Consider the following 27,233-nt stretch of genomic DNA (forward strand, 5'->3'; position numbering starts at 1 on the left):
GCCATCTCCTGTAAACAGGGCCTTCTTGGTAGTGGCACCCACCCTGTGGAACACCTTCCCATCATATGTCAAAGAAATAAACAACTATCTGACTCTTTTAGAAGACATCTGAAGGCAGCCCTCTTTTAATGTTTGATGCATTACGGTATTTTAATATTTTGCTGGAAGCCACTCAGAGTGGCTGGGGAAACCCAGTCAGATCGGCAGGGTATTATTATTATTATTATTATTATTATTATGCTTTTTTGACAGCAGGTGTGTGCTGATTGGATTATACATTCAGCTATCCTTCTCGTGGTTTAAAAAAGAGCCTCTGGAGGCAGAATAATAGTAAGAAAAGCCTGCATTAATTTTTCAAAAACAATTACATTGCTCTAATGACATGTCAGGTGGCTGTCACAGGCACTAGCCAATCAGCACCCTTAGCCAGTACCAACCAATCAGCACCTTCTGCAGTCAATCCCAGCCAAGTGGCACCCTTGACTTTCAGCAGCTGACTTTCAAATCTGCAGAACTGATTTTTTTCAGAACTGGCCCCTAGAGAAGAATAGTTACGTTTGGAATGAGCAAGATGATGCCACTTCCAAACCAGCCCAACCGCTCTAAGAATGTCATGATCCTCTAATTCTAAGCTCCATAGCTGGATGTTGAGGCATGTTGTGAATAAGGAAAATGAATCTCAAGTCAAAAGGGAAAAAATATATTAACAATTCTGAAAAGCAAATATAAAATATTCCCTGTCCTGGGGTAATAGTGAGACTTAAGAAGATCAGCATCCTTGCAGTATAAGAACATCAGCTGAAGATTATGATTGGGTTATGGTGCGATATTTTATTTTCATTTTGAGGTGAAGAGAGGGGAGAGGAGGGATCTGACTGAGACAGCACATTTCCAGAGTTGCTAAATGCACAAAGAGATACTTTAAACCGCCTCTTCATATCATCACTTCACAGCTAAATCTGTGTAAGGCAACTGATGGGCAATTTGATTCTCCTGCGTTGAAGGGAGCAGTTCTCAGCAGTTAACCAAGATTTCATTTCTGTGCACAACAGATGTTTGGATGTTTCAGGAGAATCGTAAATAGCAGGAACTGTGCAGTACATTTCAGAAAGCTGATCTCAGTTTAAACGCTCATTTTGCGAACGTGGGGGTTTTTTTTGGGTTCCTGTGGGAAAATGTCTGGAGGAACTTTTCCTTGGCCACGAGTTCATATAAAAACGCTGGGCTTCCGAAGTGCGCGGACTAAAAGGACTACCAAACAAAGAGGGGTGTCAGGGAATTCTAACGAAACCGAAAACTGCCAATGTTCGCTTTCTCATCCCATGTCCGGAACAGAAATGAATCCATCAAATGTGATCAGGATTCACAGTTGTCGTTGCTGTCATTCCACAAACATTACGTAATTCATTATGTTCTCCCTCCATTTGCAATGTGTTTCCTTTCCAATGAAATTGATTGGGTGAAACAATGTAATGACAACTTGACAACTTAATGATGTGTTTTATGTAATTAGTTATGTAAACATGCCATTTTGCCACAGTGGACAGCGAGATGAACAACATCGTTTTGAGGAGAAAATGAACTGCAGCAGTATGGAAACAATGCTGCATGCAACTAATATATGCAAATAGAAGGGAACTGAACACATAATGCCTTGCTGCCCTATTAACAAACCAGACTGATGGTTGAACCTGTGGCTGCTTTGTGGCACAACGGACAAAAAATGGAAAAGAATTCACGTAGTACAAACCAAATGAGCAAGGTAGGGCTAATGGCGCATGTTTGCTAGGCTACAATGAAAAGTAGGCTGGCACCAATCCTTCTGTGATAACGGTGCCAGACAAAGTCCAATCCCTTTGCCCAGGCATTTATGGGACATTACCCTGTCACAAGGCAGTCGCAGGAGGAAATTATGTACTGCCATACATTTCCTTCTCTAGCTGGGAAGAAGTTCTAGACTTTGGAAGATCTGTTTTCATTGAAGTCTAGTGGAATCTTCGTTTTTTAAAAGGTTCCTTAGTTGGGAACAGTAAGGAACGGCAGCTGGGATGATCAGTAAACATTGCAGAAATAGAACCAATGTAAATGCACAGTCCAGACCAGACCAAGCCTTTCCCTTCAGAATCCACTAACTTTTCCTACCCAGGACATACCTGATGTCCCTTTCATGGGATTTTCAGGGGGGAAACAAATCTGTATTATAATGGGTTTGGCAACATGTGGTCCTTGCTAATGTTAGACCCTGACCACTGGTCCTGTTAGCTAGGGATGATGGGAGCTGTAGTCCCAAAACATCTGGAGAGCTGAATTTGCCTATGCCTGGGCTACACTGTCTGTCAGCTTCCTCCTCAATGACAGACAGCCCTGTCTTTGTATAACTCAGCAGGGAGGAAGAGGGTGGGGATGGAACTGGAATTAGTTAGTTTTGCCTGTCATTGGCTCTGGCGCCACCTACTGTTCGGCTCCCTGCCTTCCACCCTACCAGTTCCAATGGGCATCTGCCACTACTGCAAGATGGCAGTTCGGTGACTGCATACCACAGATGGATCAATCCACTTGGGCGATCTCTGCAGGCTTGAAAAATCAAGTTGTTGCACCAGGAATGTTTCTTCTCCTCCCCAGCGTTGAGGCAGCTCAGGCAACTGCATGCTTGCAGCCCCCTTAAGGATTCTGGCCAGTGCATTCACATAGCAACCATCAGCTGAAAGGGGAAGAAAACACAAATCAGTAAAGATTATACATATTTAAGGGTTTGCTCACAAAAATAACTAGGAAAGGCCTTTCTACCCACAACTATACATTGCACAGAGCAGGGAAAGGGGAATGAACATGCGCTGCTCACCTTACTCCTTTGGGATCTCAGTTACCTCTTATGCTCCCCTAAGTGCAAGAGCAAGAGTGAGCTGAATGGAATTTCTCCCCCATCTCCAGTTCAGAGAGAGGCCACTGCTTTCCCTGTTGATGGACAGTCTCTTCTATGTGTTAAATAAAGAACTGATGCCTGTCTATTATCATCATTCCAGCCATCATTTTTATTGACATAAGATTTGTGTATATATATTCTGTATTTCTGGAACATTTGTTTCAGTTGTTTTAGTTTTCTGTTCACCACTTAGAGATAATGTGTGTGTGTGTGTGTGTGTGTGTGTTAAGTGGCATAGAAATGATATAAATGAATAAATAAAAACAAATGTATCAGCGATATTTCTCGCTCATAAAATGAAGATAATCATCTTTCTCCCAACAACCAGAGCCTTCTTCAAGACGCCACTTCCTTCTCCCCATAGAGACTGTGTATGTCTTTATCTAAGCAACCAAGAGTTTGGCTGACACATGTCTTATATGGGCTAAGCTGCAAGAAACGCCTGAAATAATCAACCTAATTTCTATCATTGTCAGAGATTGTAAAGAAGAAGAAGCAACAAATCCCTCTATTTAGTTCAGGCATGAGTGCCGCTACTTATGTAGCCAAAACGGCACCACCCATGACGCTGCTGCTGTTTATTACTGCTGCAGACCAATACAAATACCACCCAGGCTTGAATGAACCCCACAATTGGCAAAAGTATGGAAAAAGAATTAGAATAACACCCTTAAAAATGTGTGGGGGGGGAGAAACAGCCCAATGAGCATGCTCAGTGGATAATGAATGCTATTGGAGGAAGAAAAACAAGAAAACCAGGATAGAAAGGGAATATCAAGGAGGCGGAACAGTGAACAGGAACACTCAAAACTGCAAAATTTTGCTGCAGGGTCCACTAGTAGATATTTATTTTATTTGCTTATTGTGCTTGCATCTTGCCTTTCTGCCCTGGGACTTAAGCTGGGCGTAGATAGAGAAGTGGCCTGCTTACCTTCAACTGGATTGCTGCATCACATATCTTCAGGCCAAACTCTGAAATTGCTTAGTATACTTCAGGGAGGGAAACACAAATAATGTTCTTTCAGCTACCTTTAAGCCCAAACGCTTGCTTGATTCGGACACGGACTCCAGCTTCCTGCCGATAACGGACCGCACGATGTATGTCGATGCACTTCAGAGGATGCCGTGGTGACAAATGTCCTCTCTCGCTTAACTTTTCTACACACCAGGCTTTCAGCTGATCGGGCAGTACTGCATGAAACAAGGAATTAGGATATGGGAAGCAGTAGAAGCACCAGGGGGATGAGCACCACTTGGCAATGCTTAGGATTAGGATCTCAGAGAATTCTGCCAGAAACAGAAACGGGAGCAGAAATTCCCACAATGTGCAAACCACACAGGAGAATGTGAATGGTATTTGGTATTGCTTTTTTAGCCTGCAAACATCATGGAAATCACTAGGTTATCTTCTGCGTGTATTTTTTTTTAACATTTACCTTGCACTGAAATGCACTGGAGTTAATTATGAAACTGCTTTTGGCCACAGCAGATAGCAAGATGAACAACATGGGTTTGTGCAGAAGCCGAACTGTAGCAGAATGGAAACAGCACTGATTGCGATGAACACAGGGCGGAAACAGCCTCCTCCTCCTCTCACATCCCAACTTAGAATACCCCAAGAGTGGGGAAGCACTGTGGACCTCCGACAATGCTGGACTACAACTCCCATCAGCCCCCATTAGCATCGCCAATGGCCAGCAAATATGCGAGTTGGGAGTCCACAGCATCTGGAGCGAACCAGGGTCCTTGCACTAGCGTCTGCTGTGTTTTAAATGCACTAGTGTTATTCAAGGCGCACTCCAATGTCTCTCAAGACAACAAGCGACTGAAATAAGCTTTAGTGTACGAAGAGGAAGCTTTTGTGATCTAGCCAACCATTTTCATACCTCTGCTTTGCTCCTTGTTCATTAACTGCAGTGCCATGTCCAGCACAAGGTTTGGGAAGCCGCTGTCCTTCTGAAAGCTTGAGATGATCTCCAGCTCTGAACTGTTGGGTTTTGCTCCGTCGGTGAAATAGTATCCTGCCAAGTAACTTGGGGGAGGCACTGGAACCTAAAGGGAAGAAAATTAAGAACACAGGCCTACGATCTAGAAGACAGGGCACAAAAGGGAAAAGGGATGAGGAGGGCAGAGGAAAACAAACCAACTCCAGCCTCAACTTCTTAATATTACAAGGTTATTATAAATAGCTTGAACTGAGACAGTTCATGGAAACAAGAAGGCCAAATGAAGTTGATCTCTCAGCACAGAGCTGTCTTTAAGGAGCTCTGGTCAACGTTATTGATAATGCTGCAAAGGACTGGTAATATTTTCTACTGAGAATTCCTCAGAATTGTTATCTGCAGTGAAGTCGAACAAGGCAAGATCTGCAGAAGGGCTGAACTTGATTAGAAGAACTGCAAATATTTATACAAAAAATAACAAAGAGACTTGCCTGAGCATGTGGTAAGAGTCGAATAAGGAGAGTACAGCAAGGAATAACTGTATGGCGATTCAGCAAAGACGGGGTAAGAGGTGAGGGTCCGTCTTCCAGCAAGCCGGCTCTCAGTTTCAGTTGAAACCCTCCCACATTTAATTCTCCTTCAGCATTAAAGATGTGGATGGCACAGCTTCCTACAGTCATCCACAAAGGGGCAAGTTATTATTTGATTAAAAAAAAAATGTTCCAATCCAGACTTTGTTGAATTCCCATCTGCCTTAGCCGGCATGGCGAATTTATTCATTTATTTACTAAATTTCATATACCACCTGATTGTAAACAAACAAGCAAACCTCAAAGCGGTTCACAAAAAGAACAACACAATAATCAGTGAGAACAGTTAAAAACAACTATTTAAAATATTTTTTAAAAACATTAAAACCAATGATAGGGTAAAAAGACCAGAATGAAACACATGGCAACCTACATGTCTGGATAGGCCTGCCTAATCAAAAATGTTTTTCGGAGGTTCCAGAAAGAGAACAGCGAAAGTGCCTGTCTGATGTCAATCGGGCAGGGAGTTCCAAAGAACAGAACCATTGCTGCCACACACAAAAATAAATTTATTGCAAACGGGGAATGAGTACAGTGGACACTCGGGTTGCGAACGTGATCCGTGTGGGAGGCACGTTCACAACCCGCAGTGTTTGCAACCAGCAGCATTGAGTCTGCGCACGTGCGGGTCACAATTCGGTGCTTCTGCACATGTGTGAAGCGCGATTTAGTGCTTCTGTGCATGCGTGAGCACCGAAACCCGGAAGTAACCTGTTCCAGTACTTCCAGGTTCAGTGCGGTGCGCAATCCGAAAACGCACAACCTGAAGCGTCTGTAACCTGAGGTATGACTGTATTGTGTAGCACCTTTATCAGTGCCAGGTCCACAGATCAAAGTGGATGAGAGGGCATATATGGGTGTTAAGGTGACAGGTGTTGTAGCTCAACAACATCTGGAAGGCCCCAGGTTCAGGAAGCAGGCTGGCCTGAGTCATCTCTCGGTCCCCAGAATCGGCGGGTCCACTCTTGTGAGGATCGGTGTGCTCCATCTTGTTGGCATTCTAGTATTTTATGTCTTGCTCATTCTTCCTTTTTTAAAAAAACCCCAAAGAAACCTGCTGCTGTATCCTAGACTGATGGTTTCAATTACTTCTTCCACACAACGGCCTTGAAAAATGCTTCTCTTCTTGATCAGTAAACTGGATGATGACTCCCTCTATCACGTATTCCCTAGCCGGAGTGCCTTGTTTATGTGCCTAAGTTAAAACTGCATTTGCCATCTGCCAGTCCAATTTGTGTCTAAAACGATTCCAACTCCTTTCCCCCCCCCACCCCATCCAATGGCAAAATAAAAATGTAGAATCACAGATCTGCGATGCTTTCACATTCAAATGTTCATCTGCAGTTCAGAGCCTGGGATGTTTGGGCTGAGCCTGTTGCAGATGAATGGCTTAAAAATACCAACAACAACGCGATGTAACGTTCTCCCACGTGTGAGGCGAACTGGACTCATCTAAGATCTCAGCAGCTGCCGGAGACGGAATCTATTACGTAATTATTTATTTAACTAACAGCGCTTATACATCACTTAATAATAATAAAATTGCCTAAACGGTTTGTATTTGCTAGAAAACGCCGATAAAAATCAACAGACTTCCTAAACAAGCAGGCATAATAGAAATATGAGAAGAGATCAAATCAATAGCTTTAAAAACATACATGATGAAATTAAATGTCTGGGCAGCCTTGCCTAAGCAAAAGAGGTTTTTATCAGGCGTTGAAAAACAGTACAATGGTGGTACCGGCCTAATATCAATAGGCAGGGAGTTCTGCACTAACGGGTTGCCACACTAAGAGGCTGATTCCTCACAAATGCAGAACATTATACAGTGCTTGAAGAAATGCCAGTTCAGCAGACTGAAGTGGCTAAGTGATCACGTGTGGCTATTCTTCAAGCAAACTGGTCTAAGGCAGTGGTGGCGAACCTTTTAGAGACCGAGTGCCCAAACTGCAACCCAAAACCCGCCTATTTATCGCAAAGTGCCAACACGGCAATTTACGCCCCCATGCCCCCATGTATGGAAGTGAGAGCTGGACCATAAAGAAGGCTGATAGCCAAAGAACAGATGCTTTTGAATTCTGGTGCTGGAGGAGACTCTTGAGAGTCCCATGGACTGCAAGAAGATCAAACCTCTCCATTCTGAAGGAAATCAGCTCACTGGAAGGACAGATCCTGAAGCTGAGACTCCAAGACTTTGGCCACCTCATGAGAAGAGAAGACTCCCTGGAAAAGACCCTGATGTTGGGAAAGATGGAGGGCACAAGGAGAAGGGGATGACAGAGAACAAGATGGTTGGACAGTGTTCTCGAAGCTACCAGCATGAGTTTGACCAAACTGCGGGAGGCAGTGGAAGACAGGAGTGCCTGGCGTGCTCTGGTCCATGGGGTCACAAAGAGTCGGAAACGACTAACGACTAAACAACAACAACAAGTATAAGACACTCCCTATTTTGGGGGACTCAAAATTAAGAGAACGGGGAGAGATGGCCCAGAGTCACTGAGCTTTTTTTTGGAGAGGGTAGAGCAAAGTTGTTCAGCTTCTATGCACAGCCTACAGAAAATCACTAACCCCACTGAGAAACGCTGAAAATCGCATGCGTCACCGCAACTGACATGCGCCTGCCAGCTCACCAACAGCAGACTGCCAGCTGCTTGGCGGGCACGCAACTCCCCTAAACACCACTGCGGGCGGAGGGTGCTCTAGGGAGAGATTCCCACATGCACTGGCATGGGGGGGAGTGGCTGGAAACTTTGTCTGCTGTGTGTGCCCGCAGAGAGGACTTGGAGTGCCCACTCTGGCATGTGTGCCATAGGTTCGCCACCACTGGTCTATGGGACGTCAGGTGGGCATTCTGTGCTGCTACTGAGCTCTTGCCAAGAGAGGGAGTGCCAGGGATTTCAGCCCACCAATAAGGAAGCTTCTTAACAGCAATAGGCTAGGGCAAGTCAGGTGATACTCCCTGCTCTCAATAAAAGCTTGCGGATTTGGCTTACTCGCTGGCCTCAGCACCTAAGATTTTTCTCCTTCTCGTACTGTCTGTACATGAGCTAGATCTGTAAAGAAGTGACTCAGCTACAACACTCCATCCTCAAGCAAACGCTGTCAGGAGGAAACGCAATGTTTCGGAAATGGATAAATATTTTTATAGCGGGGGAATGGCTTCTAGGTCCTGTTACCTAGTAGAACGAGGTCTCCAGAATCCAAGTCAACTGTATGAACTTGAAACAGAAGCCAAGTGTTGACATCCATCCCACTTGAAATGTCTCCATCTATTGCTGCTCGGTACTGGAATTCTGGATTTCGAGACGGGCTCTCAAGAACAGGAAATGCTACAAAAGGGTGCAGATTGCTGAAGCCCGTATTCCTGAAATGACCTGTTACCTAATGAGGTAGAGAACATTAATTTATATATTATTTTACATATGCACACATACAATCTCTACAGAGTTGTAGAGATTTATTCATCTCTGTTCCAGACCTTTTTTGTTCTGTGTTCTTGGGGCAAAAAGCAATATTGACTACGCCTTCCTAGACCTCCATGAATTTCCCATTGATTTACGCTTCCTTGTAGCCTAAATCAGACACTGAGGGGAGTCCAATCACCCTTTCCTCCCCACTCTCACGTTTCAATGCAAAGTTGTCACGAAGGTAGAACAGCATCATGTGCACGATAATAAACAATATAAGCAAATTTCAGAAACGTATCATTTACAGATATGTGTGTTTTTCTGTATGCAGAAGGCACCATGAGAAAAAATGGAGTCCAACTGGATTCTTGTATATGGGGTTGTTGTTGTTGTTTTTACATCAGCCAACATGACCTACAGTGGTGCCTCGCAAGACGAAAAGAATCCGTTCTGTGATTCTCTTCGCCTAGTGGTTTTTTCGTCTTGCGAAGCAAGCCCATTGACGGATTAGCGCTATTAGCGCTATTAGCGGCTTTTAGCGGCTTATCTGCTGATCGGATCAGCTGATAAGCGGCTTAGAAAAAGGGGGGGGAGGAAAAAAAACCAGCAGGAACTCGCAAGACATTGTCGTCTTGCAAAGCAAGCCCATAGGAGATTCGTTTTGCGAAGCACCTCCAAAACGGAAAACTCTTTCGTCTAGCGAGTTTTCCGTCTTGCGAGGCATTCGTCTTGTGGGGCACCACTGTACTGGGATAAATAATTGCCAGCAAAACTGGTCTCAGAAAGCAGATTTAAGGGCCAACGCAGAGTTCCCTTTCTGAAAAGAGAGACTTGGACAAAAACAAGGATGGGTGAATCTGCATATGGCAGCTTTCTCTCTTTACGTTAAGCAAGCAGCTCACAGCAGACGCCTCCCTGCTGGGCATAGCAGCCCACTGCCCTTTTCCCAGACCACCCCAGGAGCTACGCAATATGGAATGCTAATAAGGGCACACTGACTGAAGTGGGAAGCCGCAGGAGTATTCTGAAGCTTACCTTTGTGATGGTTGCATTATCAGGTATATAATGAAGGGCATCTATATACAGATCAAATGGCTGGCTGATCCTCGGAGGATTTGGTAGCATGATGCTGGGATCATGCGGGACCCAAGGAGCATAGAGAAAAGAGGGTCCTTGGAGCCTGATCAAGGCAAACAAGCACAGGAAATATAAATCAAGCAGGTTTAAATGGTTTGCATCAGAGGTTTTCAATCTTTTTGAGTCCACGGCTCCCTTGACACCGGACACTGAGGTCCAGAGCCGAGGGCCTTCTGGTGGTTCCCTTGCTGCAAGAAGCCAAGTTACAGGGAACCAGGCAGAGGGCCTTCTCGGTAGTGGCACCCACCCTGTGGAACGCCCTCCCACCAGATGTCAAAGAGAACAACTACTACCAGACTTTTAGAAGACATCTGAAAGCAGCCCTGTTTAGGGAAACTTTTAATAGGTTATTGTATTTTAGTGTTTTGTTGGAAGCTGCCCAGAGTGGCTGGGGAAACCCAGCCAGATGGGCGGGGTATAAATAATAAATATATTATTATTATTATTGACCAACTACATTCTTTCTGCGGCACCCCTGTGGGGCTCAGGAGCCCACTTATGTCACCCCTTGCCTGCAGAGCTGGCAGCCCCTCACCCCTTTTCAAACGCCCTCCCTCTGGAGTGTTTCCGCAGCCTCCTCTCTTCTTCCCTCTGCCCTTTCCTTGGGAGTCCTCTGGGCAGCTACAGCTGCCACCCCTGGTCTATTAGCTGCCCTCCTGCCCCAAAGAGAGGTGCCTCCTCCCATTGCCCCACAGGGGCCTGGGAAGCACCCCCTGGCCAGCCCCACAGGCACCATTCGCCTGGGGAGCTTATAGCCAGGGCTGCTGCAACAAACAGCTCTGAAAGCCTTTGGGAGGCAGCGACACAAGAGGACACCAGAGGAGGGAGGGAAGGAAAGAGCGACAGAGGCCAGTGTTGCTTGTGGCACCCCTGGCCATCACTCAAGCCACCCCTGTGGAGCGCCCTCCCATCAGATGCCAAGGAAATACAGTGGTACCTCGGGTTAAGAACTTAATTTGTTCTGGAGGTCTGTTCTTAACCTGAAACTGTTCTTAACCTGAAGCACCACTTTAGCTAATGGGGCCTCCCGCTGCCGTTGTGCCGCCGCCGCGCGATTTCTGTTCTCATCCTGAAGCAAAGTTCTTAACCCGAGGTACTATTTCTGGGTTAGCAGAGTCTGTAACCTGAAGCGTCTGCAACCTGAAGCGTCTGTAACCCGAGGTACCACTGTAAACAACTATCTGACTTTTAGAAGACATAGGAAGGCAGCCCTGTTTAATTCTGTTGGGAGCCGCCCAGAGTGGCTAGGGAAACCCAGCCAGATGGGTAGGGTATAAATAATAATAATAATAATAATAATAATAATAATAATAATAATAATAATAATAATAATAAATACAAAGTCTTTTCTGGCACCACTCCCCAGAATCCTGCAACTGAATTGAACTGGGATCTCCTGCATGAAAGGGGTGAGATGTGAGGGCTATCTGGCTGAGACATCTGTCACCCCATTGATGAAAGGGGTGTGCTCTGCACCACTGAGCCACTGCCCTTCCCCTGCTGCAAAGGTGCAGTTTCCACTTGGGGCCCAAGAGATAGGAAACTTGCTCATTTTCTCAGCTGTTAAACTTTACCAACTTCTCCATTTATAGCATGTGGTGCGGCAGGAACCATTTCCTCCTGCCAATCTGTTTTGCTTGCAGACGACTGACTGACACCAGCAAATAAAATAAAAATAAAACTTCATGCAGCTGCCGGCTTCACTTTTGAGGCTCCCAAGCTGCACAGTCCCCACCCCCCTTGCTGGTATGTGCCGTAAAAGCACCGCCTTGGCTTCCCACTTCAAAGCTGCCGGGGTTTTGGAGAACGAGGCGGTTTCTGTGCCTTAAACACTCGCTTTTGTGTTTTCATTTATACACGTTAGCGCCCCTTTTCAAGGCAGGCCCCATGCCAGACACAACGTCTTGCAAAATAATTTACAGTAAAATCATCTTACGTTTTATACGCCATATTGATTTTGGCGTTAATTTTCAAACCTGCGAAAGTCAGGGGGGCCGTAAATCTGCAGATAAATTGGCAGAAATGACAGGAGAGAAAATGTTCAACGAGGGAGAGTTGTGTGTGTCGGCTGTGAGCTATTTAGCTAGTTAGATGAGAAATATATCAAGAGAGGCCCCGTAAATCCCAAGATGAGTCATAAATATAACAATGGAAGGCAAGATATGGTTTCGGTAGGAAAGAACAAGGATCTTAGGGCAGAGACAGGAAACTAGTTTGGGGTTCTTTTGCTTTTTAGAAACCAGAAGCTGGCTTTAAAAAGGGATTGCTGCTCGCAGCACAGAAGCTTGTCAAATAAAAAGCAGTACTGTCTCGCATTAATAACAACATATTAAATATTTTGGAAATTTGTTTGCTCGCTTTGCATTTTGACAGCTCTTGAGATACTATACGCAATCAAATTTTAATAATAATAATAATAATAATAATATCTTTATTGTCATTGTCATTTGCAGGCTGGTTCGTGAGATCAAGGTGCAGGTTTTCATCTATGTGTGGATACAATAGTTTTGAATCAAGATGGCGGACGGAACTTTTAAAAACTGCACAGATTTTATTTCATCGGAACTGAGAATTATGGCGTCTGCCGCTCGAGGAGGACTTTTGGATCAGTGTGTGATTTACTGCAAACAAAAGACTTACCAGCTTTAAAAAAAAGGGAGAGCCTTACAAAGTTCACACAGAAGCATAATATTGCTTACTTTAACTCGCATGTGGAAAGAACTCAGAGGCTATTAAGAAGAAAAAGGATAACAACAAGAAGATTGAAAGATGGGACTGGTGAACACTAAAAGCAGCAGAAATATGAGATGACGGGACCCTTACTGAACTCGAAGCATGGGAACCCCCAACAAAAATATATAATTTGGCAAAATATTTGGACTTTATGATATGCATTGGTATAATTTGGAATAATTAATGTGATATGATTGGATTGTTAAATGGAAAACTTAATAAAAATTATTTTTTAAAAAAACAAAAAACTGCACAGATTTTAACCACTGATTACAAATCTGCACTGATTTTTTGGTTTCTTAGAATTCCAGAGCAACACTGGGTAGGAGCCTGCTAGAAAAATAAAATGCAGCCAGTATTTTCCCATCCAAGCCATGTTCCCCCCAAGTTTCAGTGGTTACCTTTCTTCCCTCAAGCGGTGGCTTTGCAGTCTTCGTCTTTCATTGGCAACATCATACACTGTCAGCTGGATCGTTGAATGGCCCTCTGCAAAATCTGGAAACATATGTGATTTACTGCAGTGCACCTCTACTTTCTAGTACAATTAAACACACACATACTGTACTCTTCACACAGAAAAAGAATTATTGTCAGGAGGTCAAGTCCGGCACAGCTACAGTTATCACTCAGGCAAATTTAAATAGGCGGCAGCAGCACAAGATCAATTAAGAAAATTAAATGAAAACCTATTCTTCTCTAAGTGAGAAATTGGCTCCCCCTTTACAGACCCTTTGGCAGCTGCCTCAAAGGAATTATCCGTTCTCTGGAAAGAGACCCAGAGGGGCATTTATTGGCTGAGACTCCAGAGCAAAGTGTGTGGCCGCCATGATTGTACTGAGACTCAGACCTAGCATGCTACAAGGGGCGCTACCTAGGTGGGTTCAATCCCAGATTTAAAACTGTGGGAACGCTCTGCAGTATAGGTGTCCTCTGGGTGTCAGGCGTAGAACACTACACTGCAAGGCTGGGCAAACTTCTGCCCCGTCTTGAGGGCACCCAGGGCCAGCCCAAGCCATTTTGTTGCCCGAAGTCAAGTTCAATATATGCCTTCCCCCTGCTTCTATTCCACATGCAGAAGCCAACTAGACCGGCAGCCAAATCTTAGATCGCACTTGGACAACCTGCTTTTATTTCGCGTTGAACCTGATTTGCTTTCAGGGAGATTAGGCGGCTATTGAATGAGCATTCATTTTGATTTGTTTGAGGGGAGGTCAGATGACCATTGTGTCAGGGCAAGTGTTGTCCCACACTTCCCCATGCATTTGGCAAAAAAGGTTTGACCTTCGGAGAGAAGTGAATTTATTGCACAAGAACTCCTGACCACCTGCAATTGTGCAACCTGGATTTTCCAATATATGACTGAATCTTACCTGTAGATATTGACAAGTCAGGAAATGACCTCGCTTTGATACTGACATGAGAACAACACCCTCCACTGCACCCGCAGCAGGTTATTTTAGGAGGTACAGGGTAGGCTGTTAGCACAAACACCTCATCATTTCCTGTGCCCCCTGCACCTGCCACCTGAGGCAACTGCTTCACTCTGCCCAATGATAGGGCTGGCCCCAAGTGCCACATTCCCTTAGATGTAATCTGGTAGGGGCCACATACTGGAGCCAGATACAAAAAAGTTCTGGATTAAATAATCCAGAATAAGACTACCCTGCTTCAATGTTTACTTTGCTCCCATCAGATTAGAATTCCCAATCCCAGAGGTCCACTCAGAAGTTAAGTCCCACCAGGTTTGATGGAGTTTCTCTCAAATAGCACCTTCTTAGCAACATCTCTGTAGTGTGATGGAATGTGCTGGTCAGGTCAACCAAACCAGCGCTCTGCAACTGCCCACCCCCGGCCCTTTCATTCATTTCCATAATCCCAACACTAGTTGTCCAGGCCAATAGTGGCTAGAGACAGAAGTATGGCCAACAGGGAATCCCCCAGACCTGACCCCATTGTTTCGGTTTTTAAGCCTTTGTGCTTTTTTATGTTTGTACATATTTTATGGGCTAATAGCCGTAAATAAATAAATGAATGAATGTTGCTGGGCGAGTCCCTACACATCCTCAGGTCTGATGCCAAGATGATGTCATTAACCGTATAAGGAGGAATAAAATAAGTGGTAGGGAACAGGGCCCCCACCCGGAGCCCCACATTTGGATGTTTCGGCTTTATGGTTGCAGCCCCAGCACCAACACTATTGTTGGTTATTATATTATATATTATATATATATTATTGGTATATATATTATACCAAAATTATTATACGAACCCATGAGGCTGGGTTCGTATGATCAGTTTTAACTATGGTTAGCTAAAAAGTGTGGTTTATAAACCATAGCTTCACCCATTACCCATGACTCTGTTACCTTTGGGAAGCTCTCTGAAAGGACACTCCATTATAGCATCAGGCACTTCCCCGGGATTCAGAGGCACGCACGGTGAGAATTCCCTAGGGGCCCAGATCATTCCAGAACCTGTCGTTTCTTGCTGGAACACATCCACTTTCTGCCACCCAAGAGCCAGTGAATCTGTAAAGCAGGAAAACAAGGTTCTTAGTCGGTTTACATATATTTTGGGGGTAACCAAACCAGAAAGCAGCAGCAGCAGCAGCTCTGAAGACAGGAGTCCCAGAGAGGGCAACCAAGGGCTAAATGCAATTCTTTTGTGGGTTATTTTGTGTGCAAGTGTGATGATAGTTAAGACTGGTGCACTAGGGGGAATGGGGTGCTAACCCACCAGGCTCACTCTGCCCTCAGCCAGACCCCACCTTACCTGTCGCCTTACTTACAGCCAACAGAGGAGGTGGCACTGCTGATACTCACAACTACTCAGAATTAACAACAACAGCAACAACAATAAACTTGCCCTTCACACTAAGATCCCAGGGTTACAACTGCTAAAATGCAAGAGTCCAAAACAAGATAAAATCACAGAAATAAGGTGGGTCCTAAAATTTAGATATCAATGATGAGAGTACAGAACTTAATTCGTTCTGGAGGTCCATTCTTAACCTGAAACTGTTCTTAACCTGAAGCACCACTTTAGCTAATGGGGCCTCCCGCTGCCGCCGCCACACGATTTCTGTTCTCATCTTGAAGCAAAGTTATTAACCTGAAGCACTATTTCTGGGTTAGCGGAGTCTGTAACCTGAAGCGTCTGTAACCCAGGGTACCACTGCAAAGGAGTTTTGTATTCAGTGGTGCACTCTCCTTCCTTGGAGGTTTTTAAGCAGAGATTGGATGGCCATCAGCCATGGATGCTTTAGCTGAGATTTCTGCATTGCGGGGGGTTGGACTAGATGACCCCCCGGGTTCCCTTCCAACTCTAAGATTCTATGAAGGCTATACAATGAAGGTGTCAGATGCATCACTGTGAGGAGGGAGTTCCACAGCTCAGGGGCTGCCCCAAACAACCCTCTGTTCAGATATCATGTGTGGAGAGAATGCGAACTGCGCCCACCAAAGAAGACGTTACCTGTTCCTTTAGGACTGTACGTGACCTTCAACAAGATGTAAGGTTTTGCATCTTGCACGCCTACAAATGCTGTTGGGTCCAGGGAATCAAATGCAAATGATTCTTGACAATAAGAACAACAAAAGACAAGGGGCAGTTATTTGATCGTTGTGTTACTTTGTTTTAGAAACGATTTGCAGTTTTTGTAGCAAATAAATATTTTTTTTTCCAGTCCAGGGATTACGGTAGCTAATTTTGAAGGGACAGAATTCACTGGAATATATACCAAGTCAGACCATCTAGCACACTATTGCCAACACTGGCTGGCAGCAGCTCTCCAGGGTTTCAGGCAACAAAATCCCCCCCCCCTTGAATAAACATTCACAAACTTTTTATTGATAATAATCAGCTAAATAGTTTGAGGATCTATACAGCTTTGTAACATGCAGAAAACAGCCGTCTCAGAGAAACCAAAGACTTGAACTGAGGGAAGTCGGGGGGCGGGGGGAGGGAGAAAAAATAAGGATGATATGTTTCTGGATAATATGTTTTGTTTTAATTTTGAATATAATAAATAAAAATTCCCCCAGCCCTACCTGGAGATGCAAGGAATTGAACCTGGAACCTATGGGAATTGTAGTTCAACAACATATGGAGGGCCGCAGGTTAGTCACCCCTGTTTCAGAAGCTGGACTTAATGGTTTTACTAAGCCCCACGTCTTCAGATGGTCATATGCATTATTTAATTCAAGTGTGGTAAGCCAACCCTGCTGGATTTCTAGGGGTGGTGTGGGGAGCTGCTGAGTGGGGCCCTAGACCTCTCCCAATCCTCATTCAGTACCTAGAGAAATTACGGTAATGGATTCTCCCTAAGGCCACACTGACTTCAGAAGCACAGGAGGGCAGAAAGGGCTCTCCCTGATACTGTGCTGAGCAAGGAAACACTTGGAAAGCAATGAAGCTTCTTGCCGATTTCTGATTGTTTCTAGCTTAACTGTAACTTGAGGAAAAACCTTTGCCCTTATTTACCCAGCAGGTCCCTGAGGCCCATGAGAGAGCTTCTCCTGAAAAATCCAAAGATATCAGAAGCCTGCTTGCCCCACCAGAACCAGGAGCAGGGCTTTCCTTGTGTAATAGCTGCTGTTCAACATACGACAGGCACCCACTGTACTTGCACTTTCCAGGAAAAACAGAAGACATTGATATTCAGCCTTCCCAGCTGGATGAATGGGTCTCTGCCATCGGTGTCTATTTTGCTTTTTTAAAATATATATATATATATCTGCTGGGTTTTGCTGTTGTTTTTAAGTTGTTCTTATTGTACATCACCTGGAAATGTCTCCTGGAAGGCATTAAATAAATTATGCAGAGGAAGAGGGCAGAATTCCTGCACTGCAGGGGGTTGGACTAGATAATCCTTGACGTCCCTCCCAACTCTACAGTTCTGTGAAGAATGATGGGGACCAAAGTCAGCCTGCTTTGCATGCAGAAAGTCTCTGTTTCTGGCATTTCAAGTTAGAAGGCAGCAGGTGATTCGAAAGACCCCTCTGCTTGAGACCTTGAAGAGCTACTGCCTCTCAAAGTAGACAATACTGGACTAGGTAAAGCAATGGCTTGAGACAGCATAAAGGCAGCTCCCCACGTTCTGGATTAGCCTGTTATATAAATACTAAGAACCTTCGCTTGGTCAAAAACATACTTCAGGGGTAAAAGCTTCCCACTCCAGAAACTGGGGGACCAGTGGCCCTCCAGATTTTGGCTGGACTCCAGCTCCCATCAGACCAGGTCAGCATGGCTAACAGTCAGGGATGATGGGAGTTGTAGTCCAACAATATCTGCATCCCTGGCCTATGGCTTAGCTCCCACATTGGGCTTCAATTCTAAGTTGGCTGTGACCTTCCTTTAGTCAGTTTCTCATCTTAAGTACTTCCTACCAACAAAAACTGCAAACGGCGTAACATTTCCAATTCCTCAGCAGGACTAGCTTGGGAGGGAAGGGGGAAGGAGGCAAAAAAAGATATTTTATGTACTGCCTGGTTGTATAACAGCAGTACTCTCTATTGATTTGCAGTATTCTCACAATAAATAGCTTTTGAGCTTTAATTAAACCTCTCAATTTGTTTCCAGCCATTAGTCAATCTCAGCAGCAACTTATTGTTCTGCACAGTATATTACAAAAAGCAGGGAGAAATTAGCTCATAATTTATTCAGCAGACAGATTTTCTGGGGATAACTTAATTCTTTTGGGGCGGACCTACATGTCAGAAAGAACACGGGACTGCTGCCAAGGATGACAGACTGCAACTCCCATCATCATTAGTGTTTTTTATTATTTATTAAATTTGTGTGCTGACCTTTGTCCGAAGACCACAGGGTGGTTCACAACAGAATGAGAACACAAAATACATAATAAAACAAAAACAAAACAATAACCTCCTCTCCAAGTGGGAGATAACCAGAGCACGTACCACTCTGGCGAGACAGTGTGTGGACAGGTAGGGTCTCAGCTAGCATACCAGATGGAGCTGGTAGACAGCCACCCTGGACACAGATTTGACCTGCATGTGCTTCCACGGACAGATGTGAGTCCAAAATGACTCCTGGACTGCGCAACTGGTCTTTTATGGTCCCAGTTACCTGGTTCAGGACCAGGGGATCCCTCACACCTGGCCGTCCACTGTCTCCCAGAAACAGGGTTCATTCTCAACCTGTGGAGCACCATCCACTGGAGACCTGATGTTCCCTGGCTGAGCACCAGCTTGGGGAGGGGCAAGCTGTTTATTGTGTTTCAGCTGATAATGACCTTCCACCATTAAAAATACTCAGCAACCAACTGGTTCGTTTTCATACCACTGAACTGAAGAGTAAATCCCGTTTCTGTTTTTCCTTGGGTTTTCCGCAGAAGGGAGGAGCTGAAAGAGCTTGTCTTGGAACGCAGCATTTCAGGGCCACAAAACACCGAAACTGTTAACTTCACAGCAGAAGGATCAATTTTTTTAAAGAGAGACTCCTATGAGAAGGGAGCGGGGTGGGGTGGGGGATTGAAAAAAAGGAACAAGACATATTATTCTACATTACGATGAATGGGTCACTGTGCAGATCAATTTAATTAATCGCAGGGGGAAAACATTACTTTTCCAATGCCTACCTGTGATTGTATTACTGAAAGGGCACAAGTTTTCAGTCCATCCTGCTATAATGTACAATACAGTCAGCAAACAAAGGAAAATATATCACTGGTCATAACTGGCGTGATCCATTACAATACCCTGTTTTCAAACCCTGTTTCAGTGGCATGTGGGAGGGTGGAGTGGTGATGTGGGGCAAGGTTAGCAGGGAGGGGCTCTGGGGTGGCAGAAAACCTACAGGCACTCTCTTTCACCTGCATTACAAATGGATCTGGTTGAGACAACAGGTGTAGCATTTTGCAACATCATGCTATGTTTTCTATCCCCTCCCCAAGGGAATTGAGGACACGATTTAAGAATGACAGTCCTTTGATACTGGATATAAATGTATTTCTTAATCTGTATCATGGTACTGCTTTTGTGTACTCCGTTTTTCAGTTCTGCATTTCATGCTTTATATTGAGTCAAGGTGCTATTGTTTGGGTTTATATTAAAATGAATAAAAATTGAAACAAAAAAAATCGAATGAATTAGAAACATTAAAAGATAGTAATTGCAAAGTAACGAGTAATGTGATTTCATCTGGGTGGGGCTCCAGATGTGGTAGGACTCCATCTCCCATCATCCCTGACCGGGGCTGATGGGATTTGGAGTTCAACAACGTCAAGGTGGGCCCCAGGTCCCTCACCCCTGCCATGGGTTTTGCTCAAAACAAGTTATCTACACCCCCAACTCTCTTCACTTGACTTCTCTCTTTGGTAAATTAAAGATTATTGCCATGCCCATATAATTAATTTACTACTTACACTGTGGCGAGTCTCAGCCTGAGGAACTGGTAAAACTACGGTCAATAAAATATCCTTCACGCCAGTTGGCGAGATTTCCCCAGGGTCCAGACACATTTTTCCAGCTGTGAAAACAAATTGTCAAAAGATCATCATTAACCAATTTCCAGAGGGGCAGCAAAAGCAATAAAGTGTGTTTTGGCACCTTAAAAACAAAAGCCCCTCCCCCCCCATGTCCTTTTCATTGTCCATTCATGATGATTTGCGTTCATGAGGGTATCGGAGTGGTTATCTGCAATCCCACTTGAGATACTGTTTGTGGTCTGGGGCAGATATATTGCTCTGTTTCCAATTGGTGCATGTTCCATAACTTCCTGCTGAAATCCTGTAACTTTTTATAACATGCATGTTCTGGGGTGGCAGGGGGGGGGGGCTTTTGTGGCCCTTCGTCCAACGATCTCAAGGTGATTCACAAGACAAGACAACTGTTGCACCCGTGACCCACAAGCAACAACAACAGCCCACCAGCCTGGCCCAGTAATTGCAGAATACCAGGCCTGGAGGGGGTGAGAAGACGCAGGCACCCAATGTCACAAAAAGCATGGCTTATTCTACCAGGCACTGCGGTTTCTTGAATGAGTCTAAAACCCTTTTTTCAGAGGAAATCTAATAATGATTGCGGAGTGCTTTAGAAAGGCTCAATACACAGTAGAGTAAGTCATGATTGTTGTGGTAGCTGAGATCTCTGCTAAGGCATGCCAGCTATTGTGATCTGCAGGGACTTTTAACCTTTACGCTCTCTCTTTTGTGTTCTTCAGTATTAGCATCAACCTAGAACAGGGCGGGTTGCCGGGGGGGGGGGGGAGTTACGTACCTTCTGCTGAGCCATGCCTCGGAGGAGACAGATCCACAAGCGGCCTGCACATGCAAATAGTGCTAATTAGTGGGTTTTCATAATTTAGTTCCTCCTCTCAGTACACAGAGGAAGAGGAGGGAGCAGTAGGCAACAATCAGAGCTAAATTCTCATTTTAATTACTTTTGCTCATTAAAGTTATTCTGCAGTCTGCTGTGAAAAACACACATCCCAGAAAAACAAAAGCAGGAACAACAGAGTCCAGCATTTGTACGTGAAAACAACAACCAAAAACCACAACTACACACATGAGCATCGCAAAACTATTTCTGCACAAAGCACAGACAGGCATGCATAATTTCCCAGTATAAAATATTCATTGTGGCTGAAGGATTTAGAATTGCTCTCCTTAATTTATAAGTCAAATGAGAGAATGGCTGCACCACAGTGTTTTCTCAGCAAGAGGAGGAAGATCGAGTGGGCAGAAAGTGTGGCTTAAGAGAGCTGCTGCCAGCACAACGATTGGAATGCCAAAATTAGGAGTGTGCGACTCCAGAAGTCATCTAGTCCAAGCCAGTGTCCTTTAATGCAGGAAGAGCCACTTGTGACTATGATGCAATGGGCGGTATCCATTGCATCCATTTTCGTAGATGGAAGTCGCTAAATGCCTATAGGTTCACTTTACTTTTGCCCTACTCAGAGTAGACCCACTGAAATTAATAGACATGACTAACAGAAGTTGATTAATTTCTGCGGGTCTACTCTGAGTAGAAGAAACTATAACAACAACAGCAGCAGCAACAATCATGGCTAGGGTTGTTCCCCATCCCTGGTGTACAGTGGTACCTCAAAACTCAAACGGAATCCGTTCCGGAAGTCCGTTCGACTTCCAAAACATTCAGAAACCAAGGCGCGGCTTCCGATTGGCCGCAGGAAGCTCCTGCGGCCAATCAGAAGCTGCAGAAGTCATGTCGGACGTTCGGGTTCCAAATAACGTTCGCAAACCGGAACACTCACTTCCGGGTTTGCGGTGTTCGGGAGCCAAACCGTTCGACTCACAAGGTGTTTGGGATCCAAGGTACGACTGTTATTTGGTTGCCAACTGGCCTTGTAGGTATTTTTGAGCCAGGGTGTGGTCCTCTACCTTTGATTCAGTCTATTAAGCCCAGGAACATCAGCAGGCAAGCCCCCTTGCTGTAAGTGAATCCAAGCCCTTTGAATGTCAGCTGTGAGAAGCTGGGAGGCTGAAGACAGAAACACCTGAGAGGGAGAGGGAGAGAGGAATTCAACACTGCATGATACAGATTGGATCATCAGTATTTCATAGGCATCAAGGCCACTTTCTCCTGGAAATAAAGGCATTTTCCCCCTCCCTTAAAAGGACACCTGAAAAATATGATTTGTTTCTGCAAACTCATTGTTCCGCTCTCCCCCCACCCCCACCCCGCAATATTCATTATGAAAGGCTGAATTGTTTTTGTCTATGAGTTTATTTCCTAATAGGTTTATTTCTTATTCTTTTTAACATAAATGATGCTATCAAGCTCATCATGACATTATCATCACTGGATCGGATTGTTATAATAGGTGTGATACTTGTTGTATATTTTGTCATTTCTATGGATTCTAAACTGCTTTGTGTATAAAAAGGCAGTTGCTTAAATTAAAAATGAAATGAAATAAACCTCATTTTATCCACAAATGCTCTGTGAAGGTAAGTTAGCCAGAGAGAGAGAGAGGGGGGGGCAGGGGAGAGAGACTGGCCCCAGGCTACCCGGTGAGCTTCCGGTCCAAACTGTGATTTGAACCCAGGTCTCCCAAATCCTCATCTGACACAGAAACAAGACAGAAACACAGGAAACTGTCTTATAATAAGTCAGACCATTGGGTTCACCTAGACCAGTACTGCCTACACAGACAGGCAGCAGTTTTCTGGGGTTTCAGCCAGCCCTGCCTGGAGCTGTCGGGGACTGAACTTGTAACCTTCTGCATGCAAAGCAGATGATCTGCCATTGAGCGGCAGCTCAGTCGGGAGAGCATGAGACACTTAAATCTCAGGGTTGTGGGTTCAAGCCTCACATTGGGTGAAATATTCGCGCATTGCAGGGAGTTGGCCAAATGATTGCCTTGGTCCCTTCCAATTCTACAGTTCTATGATTCTATGGGTGACAGCCCTTCCCCAGGGCTGTAACTCCAGCAGGAGCCCACGAGGCTGGCAGATCCAGCTGAATCGCACTGGAGCCTTCAGGACCCCAGACAGCTCCAAGTTGGCAACTGGCTCCAAGGAAGACCTTTTGTCTCCTTTGAGCCAGACTATCGCTCTTAAGGGAGGGACATGGATGGTGCTGTGGTCTATACCACTGAGCCTCTTGGGCTTGCCGATCAGAAGGTCGAATCCCTCGGCCAGTAAAGCGAGATGAGCGCCGCAACCCCAGAGTTGTCCTTGACTGGACCTAACGGTCAGGGGTCCCTTTACCTTTTATCCCTCTTAAGCTCCACTCTCCTTGAGGAAGTGTCCTCTGGCCCTGAACTTAGCACCCCCTTGCTTCCCCATCCACTTCCACTTTGTGCATTGCCAGCAATGAGGAGCAGGCACTGGGGAGCCCAAGACCCCTGGTATAGAGGGGGTAGCTCTTTGGAGGTATGATGAAGATAATAATAATAATAATAATAATAATAATAATAATAATAATAATAATGTTATTTATACCCCGCCCTTCCTGGTTCAAAAACCGGGCTCAGGGCAGCTAACAACAAATTTAAAACACTTAATTGTAAAAGCAGCATAAAATACAGTATAAAAACATGAATAACAATAAAATTCAAAATTCAGAAATCAATTTAGGGGAAATAAGCATTAGATAATCCCCAGGGCTAGCTGGCTGAATTAGTCCTACTTGGGCTAGCGAGGAGGCCAGGGGAGAATTAGCTGTGGGGTCTCAGAGCAGGTAATCTTCATAAAAGGGGAGGGGGAGGGAAGAAAAGGGAAATAAAAGATCAGGCTGAATTCAGATTAAAGGCCAGGTGGAATATCTCTGTCTTACAGGCCCGACGGAAGGAGGTTAAATCCTGAAGGGCCCTAGTCTCATGGGACAGAGCATTCCACCAGGTCGGAGCCACCACTGAAAAGGCCCTGGTGGAGGATAGTCTGACTTCCTTAGGACCCGGGACCTCTAAACTACGGCTATTCATGGACCTTAAGGTCCTCTGTGGGGCAGACCAGGAGAGGCGGTCCCATTAAAAAATCTGGTTCATGAAGTGCTGCTGCCTCATGGCATCCTAGTTTGAGGTCTCTGTCTCCAAGGGCTCCCAATTTGGGGGCCTGTACTCAGCACCTCGGTAGCTTAATAACACAGGAAGAGCCTGTGGCCCATCTAGTCCAGCATCCTTGAAGTCCCAACCAGAAGTGCAAGTAGGACCTGAGCTCAAGACTTCTCCTCCAAAGACCTGCCTGGATGGTGCACAGCCTCTGTGTCAGACATGAGTCCTGGCTGATGCTTGAGGTTGTGGCACATGGATACAAGAGAATACTTCTCCATGCAGCACCTATCAGTGGCTACGGGCCATGATGGCTATGTTCTATGATGCTTCTGAATACCAGTTGCTGGAAGCCTCAGGAGAGGACAGTGCTCTTGCGCTCAGATCCTGTTTGTGGGTTTCCCACAGGCATCTGGGGGGCCACTGTGAGAGCAGGAAGGTGGACTAGGTGGTCCATTGGCTGTTGTTTTGTTTTTTATTATTGCAATGTATAGAGAGAAGAAAGGAAGGGGAGGGGAGGGAGAAGTGAAGCCAGTAAGAGGAAGAATATGGGCAAGAAATCAAAATTCCAGATTCTTTCCCTCCCCCCCCCCCCATCCAACTGCAGCCCCCAAATAGAAAGCAAGCTAATACACACTTGTCGAACTGCTGGGTAGTCATCAGCTGCCATGAACGACTCCTTTAATAACAGAAGGATGGAGACACAGAAATTCTGCATCACATCCAGGCTCCAGTCTTTCATGAATAACTGGTCCCAGATCAACAAGACAGCAGGCAAGTTCAGAACACCGACAAACCCCTATGCGAAACAGGAAAGCCAGTTTTATGTTGGTGCCAGTGTCTCCCCAATGCGTGATAGCCAAGGCACCATTTTCTTTCTAAAGCTACACTGGAGGAGGGCATTGCAAAAGAGGTTTCTTTTCAGAATGTGTGAGCACAAGAATGACCCATCCGAACAGGAGGCAATCCCACTCTGCGTAAGTCACTCTTCACTCCAAAGGCAATTAACTCCCCTGCTTCTCTGCAAGAGCAAGATGGACATTAACGCTCCAAGTTGCATATGATGTTAAGATAGGATGGAATCACATAATTCCAGCGGAAGCTGATTGGGAACCAGAGCGGTGATTCTTACAGAGACACAACAGGCAGCTTCGTCAAAAGGCAAGTAATTCTGCTGTCCTGTGATCCAATCACAACTGATGCAAAGTCAGGGCACAGTTACCTTCACCTAACAAAGGCAAATTGGAAGGAGGGGAGGCTAGAGGAATGAATCACGCAGAGATGCACTGGGAAGACCCCTCTGCAGCTGGGTAATTTCTTCTGTGTTTGTGTATGAGGAGTGACTCGCTGATCCAATCACACAAAATGCTGAGAGGTAGCAGGATTAGCTGTTCCTCAGCAGTAGCCACTAGCATGAGTCAACAGCTGCTGAGGCAAGCTAGGCTTTAACAAGAGAGGCTTATCTCACTGCAGGTAGAGAGAGCCATCCAAACTGAGCTGTGGTTCTATTTAAGGAACAGTCTGGTGCTGAAGCAACATTTGAACCCTGCCCGTGAGGCTCCAGTTTGAACATCTTACCTTGCCAGAGCAGTGAATCATGCATAGACACAGCGAGCAGCCTCCCTCTAGTGGAGGGGCCTCACAGGAGCCTTTAATGATTTATTTCATTTTTCATGACACATTAGCCACTTTCTGTAAGCACCATGGATATTGCTGCCATAGAATCTGTCCTTTCTGCAGTTGGGGCTCCTTGACAAGCTGGTCAAGGTGGGAAGGAGTTTCTCCCCTCTTCCTCCATAACACTAGCTGAAGAATGGGAATTTGGAATCCACTGAGCCAGAGCACACATTGGACACAGCAGCGTGGCTGTAGCTGCAGGACAGCCCCCTTGTGGCTGCAAGCTGGTGCTGCAGACATACTCCAGAAACATTACACAACTTCACCCTTATGAGAAATCTCCTCCACGGGGTCTAAAATCTGGCAGCTAACAGGATTCTGTGACATATTCTGACCACCTCAGTAAAGTTTTCACTTGTAAAGGGTGGCCAGGCAAACAATTTATTTGACAAGCTCCCCACTCTACCAAAAAAGGATTTGCTGGCTTCTTCGTTTTTACCTCTCCCATCCACTTCCTAAGGAAAACCACGGGGCTTGCCAGTATTTCTTTGGTTCCGTTTTGTCTTGATGGGAATCCATTTTCAAACGCGCAGATCCCTTGAGCTCTCCCTCTTTCTTGAAGTATCAATTCCACCAGGAAATCCTAAAAAAAAGGGGGGGAAGAACCATAGCATTTGTGGGGGAATAATAGAGGGTCCTCACCATTCTTTACTTCCTACAAGCATGGGGCACTTTCCATTCCAATTTGCCTCTTGAATCTGAGGCATAATATAGGAGTGGGGAACTTAAGGCCCTCTGGGATTCCCTGTCTGGCCCTCCCTAGACCACACTAGGCCTGTTCCTTCTTTTGTTCTTCTTCAGTAGGATGTGTCCTTGAACTGTGATACCCCATCCCTTTCTTACCTGATGGACCCAGGACTCCCCTGCTGAGTGCCTGGGGGCCCCAGTCCTGCCACTCACCACCTGGCCTAGGACAGGGCCTGGCGGGCTCCATAAAGAACTGCTGCCGCTGCTGCTGGGCAGAGAGGGCTCCGTTTTTTGTTGTGGTTTTTTTGTTTTAAATTGCTGTTATTTTTTAGCTATGTCATTTTAAGGGACCCCTGACCATTAGGCCCAGTTGTGAACGACTCTGGGGTTGCGGCGCTCATCTCACTTTACTGGCTGAGGGAGCTGGCGTACAGCTTCCGGGTCATGTGGCCAGCATGACTAAACCGCTCTGGTGAAATCAGAGCAGTGCACAGAAACACCGTTTACCTTCCCGCCGGAGCGGTACCTCTTTATCTACTTGCACTTTGACATGCTTTCGAACTGCTAGGTTGGCAGGAGCTGGGACCGAGCAACGGCAGCTCACTCTGTTGCGGGGATTCGAACCTCTGCCCTTCCCGTCGGCAAGCCCTAGGCTCAG

General features: G+C 45.4%; 1 protein-coding gene across 8 annotated transcripts in view; it reads right to left on the reverse strand.

Moving 5' to 3' along the window:
* LOC310695414 (uncharacterized protein) overlaps positions 1 to 27,233 on the reverse strand; it is a 62,083-nt gene that overhangs the window by 17,004 nt on the left and 17,846 nt on the right. For 6 of the 8 annotated variants that reach the window (XM_083479779.1, XM_083479781.1, XM_083479778.1 and 3 more), the window contains 15 exons: positions 26,328 to 26,471; positions 24,849 to 25,010; positions 22,098 to 22,213; positions 20,974 to 21,017; positions 20,121 to 20,224; positions 19,037 to 19,196; positions 16,208 to 16,309; positions 15,100 to 15,261; positions 13,135 to 13,228; positions 9,899 to 10,043; positions 8,633 to 8,837; positions 5,358 to 5,536; positions 4,810 to 4,975; positions 3,953 to 4,114; positions 2,538 to 2,701 (listed from right to left, as the gene is read on the reverse strand). In XM_083479779.1, the coding sequence (XP_083335905.1) occupies positions 2,538 to 2,701; positions 3,953 to 4,114; positions 4,810 to 4,975; positions 5,358 to 5,536; positions 8,633 to 8,837; positions 9,899 to 10,043; positions 13,135 to 13,228; positions 15,100 to 15,261; positions 16,208 to 16,309; positions 19,037 to 19,196; positions 20,121 to 20,224; positions 20,974 to 21,017; positions 22,098 to 22,213; positions 24,849 to 25,010; positions 26,328 to 26,471 (2,109 nt within the window). Of the gene's footprint in view, positions 1 to 2,537; positions 2,702 to 2,842; positions 2,976 to 3,952; positions 4,115 to 4,809; positions 4,976 to 5,357; positions 5,537 to 8,632; positions 8,838 to 9,898; positions 10,044 to 13,134; positions 13,229 to 15,099; positions 15,262 to 16,207; positions 16,310 to 19,036; positions 19,197 to 20,120; positions 20,225 to 20,973; positions 21,018 to 22,097; positions 22,214 to 24,848; positions 25,011 to 26,327; positions 26,472 to 27,233 lie in introns of those variants that run through there. The other 2 variants (XM_083479782.1, XM_083479780.1) reach the window with 2 other exon arrangements.

Source organism: Podarcis liolepis (genome assembly GCF_965112155.1).
Source record: "Podarcis liolepis genome assembly, chromosome: 16".
Classification (NCBI taxonomy): domain Eukaryota; kingdom Metazoa; phylum Chordata; class Lepidosauria; order Squamata; family Lacertidae; genus Podarcis; species Podarcis liolepis.